The sequence below is a fragment of the Pleurodeles waltl genome, chromosome 4_2 (genome assembly GCF_031143425.1).
Source record: "Pleurodeles waltl isolate 20211129_DDA chromosome 4_2, aPleWal1.hap1.20221129, whole genome shotgun sequence".
In the NCBI taxonomy this organism is placed as follows: Eukaryota; Metazoa; Chordata; class Amphibia; order Caudata; family Salamandridae; genus Pleurodeles; species Pleurodeles waltl.
In genome coordinates this window covers 732,475,865-732,489,140 of record NC_090443.1, presented here as the reverse complement: position 1 = coordinate 732,489,140, position 13,276 = coordinate 732,475,865, and the positions used below count along the sequence as shown (strand labels likewise).

The 13,276-nt window shown below is 42.3% G+C and overlaps 1 protein-coding gene across 1 annotated transcript in view; it reads left to right on the top strand.

Moving 5' to 3' along the window:
• The window catches only part of TGFBR3 (transforming growth factor beta receptor 3), a 399,166-nt gene that overhangs the window by 264,351 nt on the left and 121,539 nt on the right, over nt 1-13,276 (top strand). Inside the window, exon 6 of the mRNA XM_069232346.1 lies at nt 630-777. Coding sequence (XP_069088447.1) covers nt 630-777 — 148 coding nt within the window. The remainder of the gene's footprint in view (nt 1-629; nt 778-13,276) is intronic.

The following is a 13,276-nucleotide window of genomic DNA, read 5'->3' as shown; positions in this document are numbered from 1 at the left end:
TTATAACATACCATAATAAGAACACATCTGGCTGCTAACTTTCTAGTTTTCAAGCAATCTCTGAGAGATTTTTACTCCAAGTGTGTCCATTGTAGAGGTGCCTTCGAAGATCAGGTTCGGGGGCCCACTGGAAACTATAATCACAAACAGACATCTCACCGTTTAATTCCTTGCCTTATTAAAAAGGCTATGCGTTGTGTGGCATACCTATGATGTTTATTTGAATGTCAACTAATCAACACTGATATGTTTAGATGAATTTATAGAAATTGGTAGAAGAGCTGTTTTTGAAGCTTTTCTTTAGTGCTCATCTACTACAAATTGAATTTAAGGTTATTTTCTACAATCATGACATTAGGCATACTATCCTCGTAAAGAGTGCTTAGGAGGTATTACTGCAAAGATAATTGTATTGCCAGTAAGTCACGACAAAAGAGTCACTTTAATAAGTAGCACATCTACAAAAACTGTGTATAAAAGCAATGTGTTTTCCATATGTATTACCTGGGATCCGATCCAGCATTTTAATCAGCTGGCCAGACGCAAGGGCCATGATGGATTGAAAGGAGGCTGGGAGTTGGACATATTTGGCATTCTGTTCTGACTTTGTCTTTAATTTCCACGTGCAGTTCTTTCCAGGTGGATATAATCATTGATATCAGACCCCTTCTACCAGACGCCACGCTTGTCAGAGACCTTGTGCTTATCCTGAAGTGTGAAAAGGCCGTCAACTGGGTTATCAAATCGCATGACATCCAGGGAAAACTTGAAGTGCTTGTAAGTTGATAAAACACTGTCTTTCTACTTTGATTGACATCATCCTGCTCATAGACTGAAATGTATGGAGACATGTATGTAGTAGTGCAGTGTAAAGTAATTCAGTATTGATCACTGAGTATTGCACCCTTTGCTTGGGCAGGAAACTTTAGTTTTTCTAGTTCAGTATTATTCACACAGTGTTACATAGAGTGTTTGGATCCTGTAATTCCATGTGTACAGTATTGTTCACTCTGTATTACATTACTGTAGTTAGAAGTCTGACCACTTTCCAGTACTGCAATATTGTTCGCTTAGTCCTGTATACAGTGATTGGCTACAGTAACACTTTTATAGCACAAGCAGTGAAGTTGGTTGGGGACATCTTTTCATAATTTACTTACTTGCATGGTTTTCACAGCTGAAATGTTGATGATGATGCTGTACTGTGGATGAGCTCTCCCTATTCTGGGAACCATGTAAGAGTTATCCATATGGGAGCTGCTTCACCTCCAAGGGCTGTTCTACTTCTCACTCACACCCTGTTTATGGTGTTTATGGTTATGGTTTATGTTTAACACAAACAGGATCCACACCAGGTCTGTTTTGTCTACTCTATCGTATGTCACTTATCAACTTTCTTATCTTTGCTAGAAAAGTTTTAAAGGGCCCAGCCAGATATATTATTGGTCTTGTTGAAAGGCCCATGATTCTGCGTTTGTGCCCCTATTGTAATGTTACACGGCTAATTTTTTCGGTGTGTTGGATGTATTAAAACAACACAAAGTGAGGGTGCAAGAATACGCAGTAGGACTACCTCGCCAGTAGTCATGAGGCATGATTCAAGCGCCTGTTCTACTGATCACCTGCCCATGCAAATTATCTGCAAGAGATTGGAGAACTTCCTTTTTCATAAAAATAGCAATATAACATTTTGATCATAGGAACCCACATGGCATTGATCAGTGCGTATAAGGTTTTTCAAACACACTTACCCTACTTGCCGGGGACTTATACCACCCTTCAGTTCCGGTACCTCTACAGGCATGCACTCTCGAAAGCAGAAGAGATTATATATATATCATATATAATGTATATAATATTGTATTTCAATTTGTCAAAGATAATCGGAAATATAAAAAATGTAGAGCTGACCACAGTGAAGATTAATAAGGAAACCGAAAAACAAGTACTGAAAATATAAACGGATAAAGCTTTGTTGCACTGCGCAAAGTTCCTAACTAGAGGAACTGCATGTTACAGTAACTAGAGGAATCATAAGCCGTCTTGTGTAATGAGACAAACACAAGGGCTAAAGTGTGAATAAAGGAATGCAGGGGATCCGCAGTAAAACTGTTCACTATTATTAGAAAGCCTTATGGCAGACGAGTGTGCCAGGAATGCCAATAAATATCACAATTCTTTAATATGCTTCAATATACTACCTACAGTGGTTCCCAACCTTTTGGCTTCTGTGGACCCCCACTTTATCATTACTAGAACCTGGGGACCCCCACTGAATCATTATTGGAATCCAGGGACCCCCCATTAAATCATTGCTGAAAGCTGGGTTCCTAATCTGTTAATATTATTTTATTTTCTAAGCAGTCCCCCAGGGGTCCCCGGACCACAGGTTGGGAACCACTGTCGTACACCCCAGGATTTAGGAAGCATACAAGGTAACCAGATACGAATGCAGTATCACTTTACATAAACCTTGTATATAGAGTAGTGCCAAAGCTCAAGAGGGATGGGGTAAGAGCCATCAAATATGCCCGAGCGCGCATATGGCAATGGAGACCATGCAAAGCCACATACCAGTAACATGATTTATGAGTATCCTGGAGTGAACTCAGATTCATGGTCTTGGTGAGGTACAGCTAAAAGGAGATTCTAACAAGCATCAAGGGTGATGCTGCATTATGAGTAACTGCATGAATCCACACAGCGCCCTATGTCACTCAAAGCCCACTTTAAAGCCTACTTTTGTGATCCGCAACCTCTTAATTACTGCCCTTAATATTTTTTTATTTTCTGATTTTAGAAATCAATGCTTCTTCTGAGCAGGCAGAGTTAAGATATCGAATGCCTCCGTTTCCCTCTCTTATTCCGAACCCCTTCGCCCCGGTCTAATGCTGCATTGTACTCCTTATATATGATTGGAAGTGAGGAAATTGACAACACTCCTATTGGACCCGAATTCCTGGGTCAGTGCAAGTCTGACACCTGTTTGAGGACGAATGTCCTAATTTTATGAAGCAACTTTACTTGAAATCCTTTATTTTTAGTGATTAAATTAATGTAAAGGCCAAGAGTAAGGAAGCCACGTGATTTGCCAGAGACAACAATTTTGCAGAAGGTGTTTAGGGCCTTTAGCTTTCTCACCCATTCTGTAAGACTCCATTGTTGGGACAAAGGACTGAAGATTCCATTAAGTTTTAGTTTCACCTGGGACATCCCTTATGAAATATGGGATTACTGTTAGGTGAGAGTACCAGTGTAATCAATATCTGTCTTTCACACCCGATGACCCTTAATCTGCCACACATAAGGCCTACGTTAAGGTATTTTCTGGAGATGAATAAATGTGTCTATTCCATTTTTTATTGTACGTTTTCGAGTGCTGCTCAATTTTGTGAAGGGAAGTTCATATACAATAAACAGTGAAGGATTCAGACTGTTTTTATGTGGAACACGTTGTCCCAAACCGTTCTTTTTCCAGACACATAAACTAAAGGTATCACTTTACACAGAATATTTTAAACATATGGCAAGAAACATTGTTTTGGGTCAAGTACTGCGACTGTTCTGCCAGCTCGCTGCTGGATATGAACGCAGGCCTTTATTGCAAATGTAAACATATAATAAGCAAGATTCAGCATTTGTGCAGTTTCCACCAGAAGCCCAGCAGTGTTTAGTTCACAAGCGGGCCTACACGGACAATTAAAATCACTCCAAAAGAGAATGAAAGACTAAATCAGAATGGACAGGTCCTTCCTTTCTCTGACCTGCCTTCCCAGCAAAAAGATGGACAAATCGGACACAAATATGTGCATAAATCTATTTAAAATGCCTTCTTATATTATCTGTTTAGGCCAAATTAAGATGAAGTTGTCATACGTCACATTAAAATGCAGCACTCGTTATTTTTGCAGGTCCTTTGGCACGCGTTGGGGTATTAAACTGTGACAAAATATTCGAGTGCACAGCACCCAAAGAAAGTATGATCGAGCAAGGGTATCAAGCCAAATGTGATGCATCTTTTTCGTATGCAGCCTTAGTAGCCTGTTAAGAAATGTTTTAAGACATGGTGAAGACCAGAGTTTCATTCCATTTGTTAAGCCGCAGCACTATCTTCCACATATATTCAACAGTGCGGAGCCGTAAATATAGCTTAATCTGTATAATGAATATGCAGGCATCACTGGATCTTTTTAGCCGTACTCCTCACCCAAATTTGGTTCTTCCATGTGCTTTTCTGTGCTTTCATCTAATGCTTCGAAGGGACGTGGCTTGCTGCTAAGGGAGATGACTGCCTGACTCTGCCTGACTCTGCTGCTCTAGGCCCCCGGCCTGGATAGAGATGATATAAAACAACTGACCAGCCTGATGAACATGCCCCATGAGCTTGTGGAGATCTGTAAACTGACCCTGTGCAGGGGCCAGCATTTAAAAATCATCAATGTGAGTGGTAATAGTGGGTGTGGCGCAGTTGTTTGTAAGTAGCTGTGCTTCACGGCTCCCAGATTTAATATTGCACTGGCTCGGTGTGCACTAGGTGCAGCGCTTGAGGAGACCTAGAGCAATGGCGAGTAATGAGGCTTGTGAGAGAATTGCGCCACCTAGATGTGTCCATGTTTGAAGTCCACTTACCCTTTCAGTAAATATCATGAAAAGCACAGTATATTCCTATACTTCAGAATGTTATTGAAAAAAATCCTCCTTCTCTGAGGCGCTATATACCGGTACTTTGAAATTAAGTGTTTAATCTTCTAAATGCTGCTGTATCAATTTTATCTGCCAGGGCTTAACACCATTTCCCACCAGGTCCTCTAAGCTTATGAAACCAGAGCCGTGACATCTGAGCAACCCATGTCATTGCTTAACATTCTTAAATATGCCCCATAGAATGGAAACAAGATCCCAAAGCAGATAAGGTAAATCGAGTACTTTGAAAAACGTAACTGAAGGTACAATTTAGGATTTTACAGACCAACAAAGAGGAAATTGAAAACGTGCAAATCCCTTGAAAAAGTCTAGGTTATACTGATAAAGCTACAATACGAATACAAGATGAAACCAAAGACTTTTGGAAAGCTCACATATTTAGTCTTGATACATCAGTCGCACTTGAACTGGAAACCAAGGGAGTCCTAATCTTTTTTTTTTTTTTAAAGAAAAAACTCAGACGATGGAGGTACCACATGCGAGCAATTAAAACATCTACATCAGATCACGGGTGGAAAATCTTAAATGACATAGCTAAAATTAGAGTAGATAGAAATAAAAATAATATCTGGTGTTACGACCCAGACTGAAAAGTTTTGGTATTATATATGGTTTATTCCAACCAGGCAAGTTGACAGGCACATCTATGTTTCCATTACTGCCGCCATTCTCTACTTGTGCAACTAATGTTTTTACAAATTCAGTCCTGTTATGTAGTCATTTCTGATGACCTACCTTCTGGTGACAGCCAATGCTCCAGTAAATGTAACCTTATCTTATGATTACAGCTAATGACTCTGTTAATGGAGCCTTTATAGGCAATGCTCCTACAAATGCAGTCCTGTCTTGAGTTTATAGCTCATGAGTCTAGAAATATATGTGTGTATGTATGTATGTATGTATTGGTATTTATAGAGCGCATTCCAACGTAGCATTAAAGCGCTAAGCGGCAACAAGTGAAAGAGAAGAAGAGCACTGAGAGAGGAAGCAGGAAAGCTGCCAAAAACAACTAGAATTAGTTTGGAAAAAGCCAAGTTTGGAGCTGCTTCCTAAAAGACAGAAAGTCATTGTCCTTCCTATTGGACAGAGGGAGAGTGTTCCAGCATTTGGCCGCTGCTACTATAAAAGCTTTGACATTCCACCTAGCCTTACGGCTACGAGGGACAGAAATCAAATGGAGACCTGATGACCTAAGCTGACAATCTGGCACATACCATTGTAAGGAAGAACAGAGGTATTCAGACCCTACCGAGTGAAGTGCCTTATGAGTTAGACAAAGAGCCTTGGATGTAAATCACCTCTCGACAATGCAACTGTCTCAGGCTGCCGCTAGACGAAACTGAGCGAGGGAGATCTTATATCAAGTTGGCTGCAGTGTTCTGAATCAGTTGTAATTTTTCGAGAGAGCCTTTGTCTGTATTTAACATCAGCGCATTACAGTAATATAGTTTGGAAATCACCAAGGCAAGAGACACAGAAATTCTAAGTTCCTTCTGGAGGTAGGGGAAGATTTTCACGGTTTTTAGAATCCAATAGCAGGCTTTGGTGGTCGAATTTACTTGGGACTTGAAGGACAAGGAATTGTCAAACACAATCCCAAGATTTCTAGTGGATGCTATGGGGACAGGCAGGTCATCGCAAGAGTGCAGTCACCAACCTGAGCTCCACAACTCACTGCTAGAGCCGAAGAAAAGGATCTCCGTTTTGTCGCCATTCATTTCAAGCCCATTGTGGCCCATCCATTTATTACTCTTGCTCATGTAGTGGAGGAATCTGTCTGCTACCTCCTCACAGTTCTTATTAACAGGAATAATTAGCTGAGTATCGTGAGCACAGGAGGCAACCAGAAAACCAAAGGAACAGATAAGTCTAGCTAATGGGGCCACATAAAAATTAAACAAAGTAGGGCAGAGGGAGGAGCTCTGAGGGACCCCCCAAGGTAGTTGAAACGGTGGAGCTCTGAAATCACCACAACTTACTATGGTAGATCGCTCACACAGAAATGACTTCAGAATACTTAAGGCTTTCTTTCTAACTCCCGCTTGGTGAAGACGTTGCAACATTAAGTGCGGCGAAATGGTATCAAATGCACCAGCTAAATCCAATTACACTAAAATAGCTCCGTCCCCTTTATCAGCCAATCTGCGAATAGAATCTGAGGTGGTGATAAGGGCGGATTCCGTGCTATGAGCTTTCCTAAAGTTGTGCTGAGAAAGATTCAGGCATCCTGTGTTTTGTAAGAATTGTGCCAGTTCTGTGTTAAGATGTTTTTCAAAAACGTTTGCCTGAGAGGGCAGCAATGCTATAGGCCAGAGGGTCTTGAGATAATTCGTGGCACCACCAGGTTTCTTTTTCAAAAGAATGACAATCGCTTCCTTCCATGAGGGAGAAAGTGCTCCGGTGTTTAGAATCTCCTGATACTCAGGTACCAAGGCCGAGGGCACCAACTCTGGGACAAGCTTCAGTATGTGATGTGGGCAGGGATCAGTGGGAGAGCCTGACTTGATTCTTCCCATACGTTCCTTAATCCTCTCTATCCGCAGAGGCTGGAAATTAGTGAGAGTAAAAGTATAATTGCTCATGAGGATCTGGCACCCCATAGTACTGAGCAAAATTAGCTTAAATTTGAACAACTTTATTTTTGAAAAAACTTGCGACCTTGTTGCAAAATTCCAGTTCTTGGGGGGGGGGGGTAGTAGGAACAGTGATGGAGCGTACCACTCTAAAAAGTTCTGTGGGGACGTTATTTGCTTTCTTGATTTTACACGAGTAAAAGTCAGTTTTAGCTTTATTGATCGCATGTTTATTATCACTGAGCACAGATCTATGCTTCTCTTTTTTCACAGGATTATTTCATTTCCACCTGCGTTCTTGTCATCGATATATATCCTTTGTAAGATCTTAAGGTCCTTAGTATACCAGGGAAAATCAGCTTTCTTCCTGGCCAGGGAGCGGGATGTCCTTAGGGGGGCCAGATGATCAATAGCCATTTTGACCCCGAAGTCAAATCTGTCGATAGCCGACATGGATTGTTCCTAAGCAGTCTCCCATTCTAAAGTCATGGCCAGGATAAGAATCTGCTCCTTTATCCTACTTCATTGTCTAATGCGCTTTAGGGGAAAGGAAGGGTGAGGCAAAGGCAGGGTATCGCTACCCAAAAAGTAAGAAGGTGATGATCTGTCCACTTGAGGGCCCTATTGTCCAGGCGGGCACAATTGTAATGGCAAACAAATATCCCATCCAGTAAATGGCCAGTCTGGTGGATGGCCGACGTTACCTTAAGCTGCCAATCAAGATTCGCCATGAGGTTCAGAAACTCGCCACTATTGGGGTCCTGAGCATCCTCAAGAGGAATATTAAAATCCCCCAGTACAGTGCACTTGGAGGCCGTGGTGATAGGCTCTATAATGGCCGTCCAGTGTTGGAGAAAAACAGTTTTAGGGCCTGGAGGATGATGAATCAAAAGGCCCTCATAAAACACAACGTTTTTCAGACGAACCTTAAAGTAGGTGCCTTTGCAGAGATCTGGTGTAGCATTTATGGCTTCCCAGTGACAACAGTATTTCGACTTAAAAATAATAGCTAACCCACCTCCTCTGCCACCAGTTCTATTAAATCTAAAGAACGTGTATCCAGGTGGGGAGGCTGCTGTAAAATTGGGACCCAAATCTTCTTTGGCCCAAGTCTCAGTGATGAGTAAGCAATCCAAGTTCCAGAATTCAATCATATCTTCAATTTCAGTCCTGTGTGATCAGAGAGCGAGCATTGATAAGGCCACATGTCATTTGTTTTACATTAGCGTCCTCTTTCTCAATCGAGCTCTTTGAAAGATCATGCTGAGGGGCATAGGTAGAGCCTATGTAAGATAATCCTGGGTGCCGAAGTGCACTTATTGCAGCTCCACTCATTTATCTGATCCAGGGCAACCCGAACACAGCCCCTACACTCCTGTCTTTCAGCTAGTATATTAAGAGATTGCGGAAAATAGTAAATGCGAGCCAAATCTTGCTTAAAAGGGCCAGAGTCCCCTGCCCCGGCTGGGCGCGGACAAGCTTGCCTTGGCGTGCCCACTGCGTGGCTGTGTCGCCCTCGTCACCCTCGGTTCAAATACCGAGGACCCAATCATGCATAAGCACAGGTCAGGAGCTAGCCTGCTGACCTGTTTACCCCCAAGATGGCCACCACAAATTCTGAAAGGGGTGGGCCCTAACAGGCCCAATCCCCTAAAGAAAAAGAGCTCAGCAGCAAGTGCTGGCATGCGCCTGGCACCTGGTAAAAATAACTGAAATGTCCCCAGAAGAAGCGAGCAGTATAACTCGCAAGAAATAAAATACAAGTAGGCAGGGGAATGGTGAAAGTATTAAGACCCAAAAGTATTAAAAAAACACTGTAAAAACAGGCTTAAAAACAGGTAAAAGGAAGCACACTCACTAATTGTTGCTCCTGTGCGTCGCCCTCGGTTTAAATACCGAGGGCCCAATCATGCCGTAAGAACAGGTCAGCAGCTAGCCTGCTGACCTGTTTACCCACATGATGGCTGCTACAAACTCTGAAAGGGGAGGGCTCTAACAGGCCCAATCCTCTAAAGAAAAAGAGGTCAGCAGCAATTGCTGGTGCGAGCAAATGTAACTCTGCCCATGTACTTACATCAGTGCTTCTGCAAATTCTTCCTTATCTCGTGATTACAGCTAAAGTGCCTTAAATGCAGCCCTCTCTTATGCTTACAGTAAATACTTCTGCTTACAGTTAATGCTTCTACGAGTAAAGATCAGCTTTGAGCTTAGATAAATGCATCCCCGGCTTGTGCTTACAACTAATGTTTAGATAAATGCAGCAATGTCATTTGCTTACAGGTAATGTTTTGAATAAAGACATCCTTGTCTTGTGATTACAGCTAATGTGCGTTCAAACGCAGCCGTGTCTTGTGCTTACAGTTAATGCTTCTGCTTACAGTTAAAGCTTTTTCAAATAAAGATCAGCCTTGTGCTTAAAGGTAATGCTTAGATAATACATCCAATGCCTTGTGATCACAGCTAATGCTTCTATAAATGCCACCCTCTCCTTTTGTGTTAAGGTAATAATTGTACAGCTGTAGCTCTGCCTTGTGCTAACAGTTAATGCTTTTATAAATGTAACCCATCTTGTGGCAACAGCTAATGCTCGTAAGAATGCCATCCTGTCTTGTGCTGCCTTGTGCTTACCTGTAATGCTTTTGAAAAGGGAGTCTCCTTGTGCCAACACTGACAGACGCAGACACGCCCCCCGCATACAGTTCATTTTAGTGTGCAGTGCTGCTCTTTCAAAGGGGATATTTCTAGCTGCCTGTCAGAGTATGAATAACTGAACCTAAATACGTGTCCTATGTAGTTATATTTAGCAACCACATAGATCTATTAAGATCTGTGAAGATCCTTTCATGAGATATGGTTAGATGCTGATCACTTAACTGCCTGACAGGATCTGTAGTTAAGGACATCTTCTACCAACTTAAACTCTGCATTCTGTACCCACATAGAAACCCCATGGTGGCCAGCACACAAATTACCATATCCTTCACCAAGGTGCGGTGTGTTACCCACAGCTGAATGCCTTAAATAGCCTAGAGATATTCCACACTAGATGTAGAATGTTAACCTTCTCTAGCAATGCAAGGTGCACCTTCATATACCATCAGACATAGCCAAAATGTAATAACCTCTCTGCTGTTCAGTTTGGACTACTGGATTAGTGGTCTGATAGGCCTCTCCAATCATTTCTATGTGCCACAAGACAAAGATCTCAACTTTACTACCAGAACTTTATACAACTTACAAAGGCCCCCTGTTACCTTCAAAAAGCTAGTTTTCTCACCACCAACAAAGGGCCATACACAAACCACTTGCACTTGTCTTCGTTGGTGCAAATGAGCAGGCCCTATCTACCGGTGTAACAACCTATCATGCTACACTCCAAGTCCATCTTAGAAACCAAGGTCCACCAACATCAACCTACTGCCCACACAACCGCATTTGCTGCCTGCAAGTTCTGGGTGTTCTACCTCCTAAGCCCCCTGCACTGAAACTCTCTTCCACCTGACTTATATGCTACCCTTTCTCTCAAGTAGTTTAAAACCTCATTTCATAAATACCTTCAGAAACTCGAAATGCCATAAGGTTAAGTAACCTACTCTGGTCTAAGTATGTACATTACATTCTGTGCGTCCCTTTAACTAGAAATGGAGCTTTGCTATACATGATGCAATTATCTCTGCCAATCATATACACGCAGTGGCACACTTAAACTAAACCAAGCCTGTTATTTCTGTAAACTATGTTAGCCCCCATCTATTTCGGGAGCATTGCCATGGAAACATTTCTGCTTAAAATGATATCAACACTGCATGAAATAAATACAAAGACCTGTACATTGTGAGTGGTGAAACTCAAGAGCTGCTCACTCAGCTATCCCTACTTGACCTGTGCATGCCATGCATCCCCACCGCATCAAACCTCTAAGTTCATCTAGAACTATATGGGTTGAGTGTAATAACGATCAATCCCTTTGTCACCAAGTCAGAATGTTACGCCAGTGTACTCAGGGTGACCCCCTAATCAAATGTGTTTCATGCAGCATGTCTACCAATGTAATATATGTCATATGTATCAAAGAGCCATGGTACCATGGTGAGCTGTCCTGCAGCTCTGTAACCACTATACATCCCAGCAAACTGGCAAGATGGCTCAGTGAGTCAAACGGTCCCTGCTGACATCTGATGTGATGGACAGTCATGAGTTAGAATATCAGCAAGGACAACTCATCCTTCTGTCCTTCATATTACATTACATTAAATCAAGCACCATTACATTTGTTGAGTATTACCAGCTATTTCCTAAACTCAGAAATGGCAGAAGTGGAGTATGAAGTACTACATATCAAAAACAAGATATAGTAAAGTTATGCACTGCACACCATATCAGTCAATAAATAGACTATAGATGCATGTATACCTAATTTTATTAAACTGTGGGCCTCATTACGAGTGTGGCGTTCTTACGACTTCCACACTTGCGTCACATAGCAACTCTGGCGGTCTGACCGCCAGCTCCACCAGGATCTTGGATCCCAGCAGTCAGGCGGTGGTGGAGATCCTAATCCGCCAGGGCAGCGCTGCATGCAACACCACCATGAAAAGGCTGGCGGAGAACAAGTGCAGTGGGGGGCCCCATGGGGGCCCTGCACTGCCCATGCACTTGGCATGAGCAATGGAGGGCCTCCCTGTCCAGCACCGTTGCAACATTGCGAGGGTGCTGGTGCACCCTGCGGGCGACAGTATTGCCACCGGCTCGATTATGAGATAATGCTGTAGCTTGTTTCCCGCTAGGCTGCTGAGCAGAAACTGAGGTTTCCACCTGCCAGCTTAGCTGGAAACTCTTGATGGGCTCAGAGGGGAGTGTAGCCAGTGTGGCGACAACCTCCCTGTCGGAAGTTCGGCGGACGGTGCAAACCGTTCACCAAACTCTTAATGAGGCCCTATGTGTTTAAAGGTGACACTCAGGACTAATGACAGACATTAATTAAAGATATTCATCAGTTTCATATGCTATTACTATAAAACTTTCGACAATGACATAAAGATAAATTGTGATATTGCTAAACGAGTCATTTTTTGACAGTATAACTGTTCTTTAGGTGTTTCCTTCTATCAGGGCAAAGAAGTGCTATATGATGATACACAAGGAGCAGCTAGTTACTCGACTATCTAGAAACTGCTTTAGGCCTGTCAAAGGATATGGAACATGCTATATAAATACCAAAATGCAATGCCATTTGAGCTTATATAACCCTTAAAAGACTGCATTGACAACACGATTTAAGCAACAGCCTTCATAGTGTAACAGGTCAACTAGGACAACCGAAAGGGTTGGGATGGTGAACCTCTGCTCACAGCGGTACAACCACTTGTGTTTATTGATCAGTGAATGGGCGGGTTCTAACACTGTTACCACCAAGGTAAAAGCCTCTTTAATAAAAAAGGCACTAAGGAACAAATCCCCTAAAAAGAATGACTTCATTTACATCAGAAGCATGTGTTATGGTGAAGATGCAGTTCCACGTGCAACGTGGCACTGCTTTCAACCATTGTGTTTTTTTGTTCTACTTTGTGTCCGTTGCATTTTGGTTCTATATTCCTAACAGTTGTTGAACAAAGAAAATGTAGATAATGTTTAATATTTATTCAAATTCTATTTAGAAATGTATTTAAAGAGGACTGTATCTACCGTGTTCATGTGTCCCTGTAAGTAGCCACTGGGTTTCCATGGCAACAGGCCTGTTTTGTTCCAGAGATATTCAAGTGGGGCAGAGCTGGAGATTGTCAAGTAGGGTCTCTGCGAACAGGGTAAGAGCTTGACACAGCTTAATGAAGCACATGTCATACGTCTTTTGACAGCCACTCTTATAAACACGCATTCTAACACCCCTGAAAACTAAAAATAACATTTGTTAATATCACAGTGTGAGTGTGGCATACTTTTCCATGCCTAGTCAGACAAAAGAGGGCTAATTAGCTCTTTCTATCTGACCAGAGCCCCAT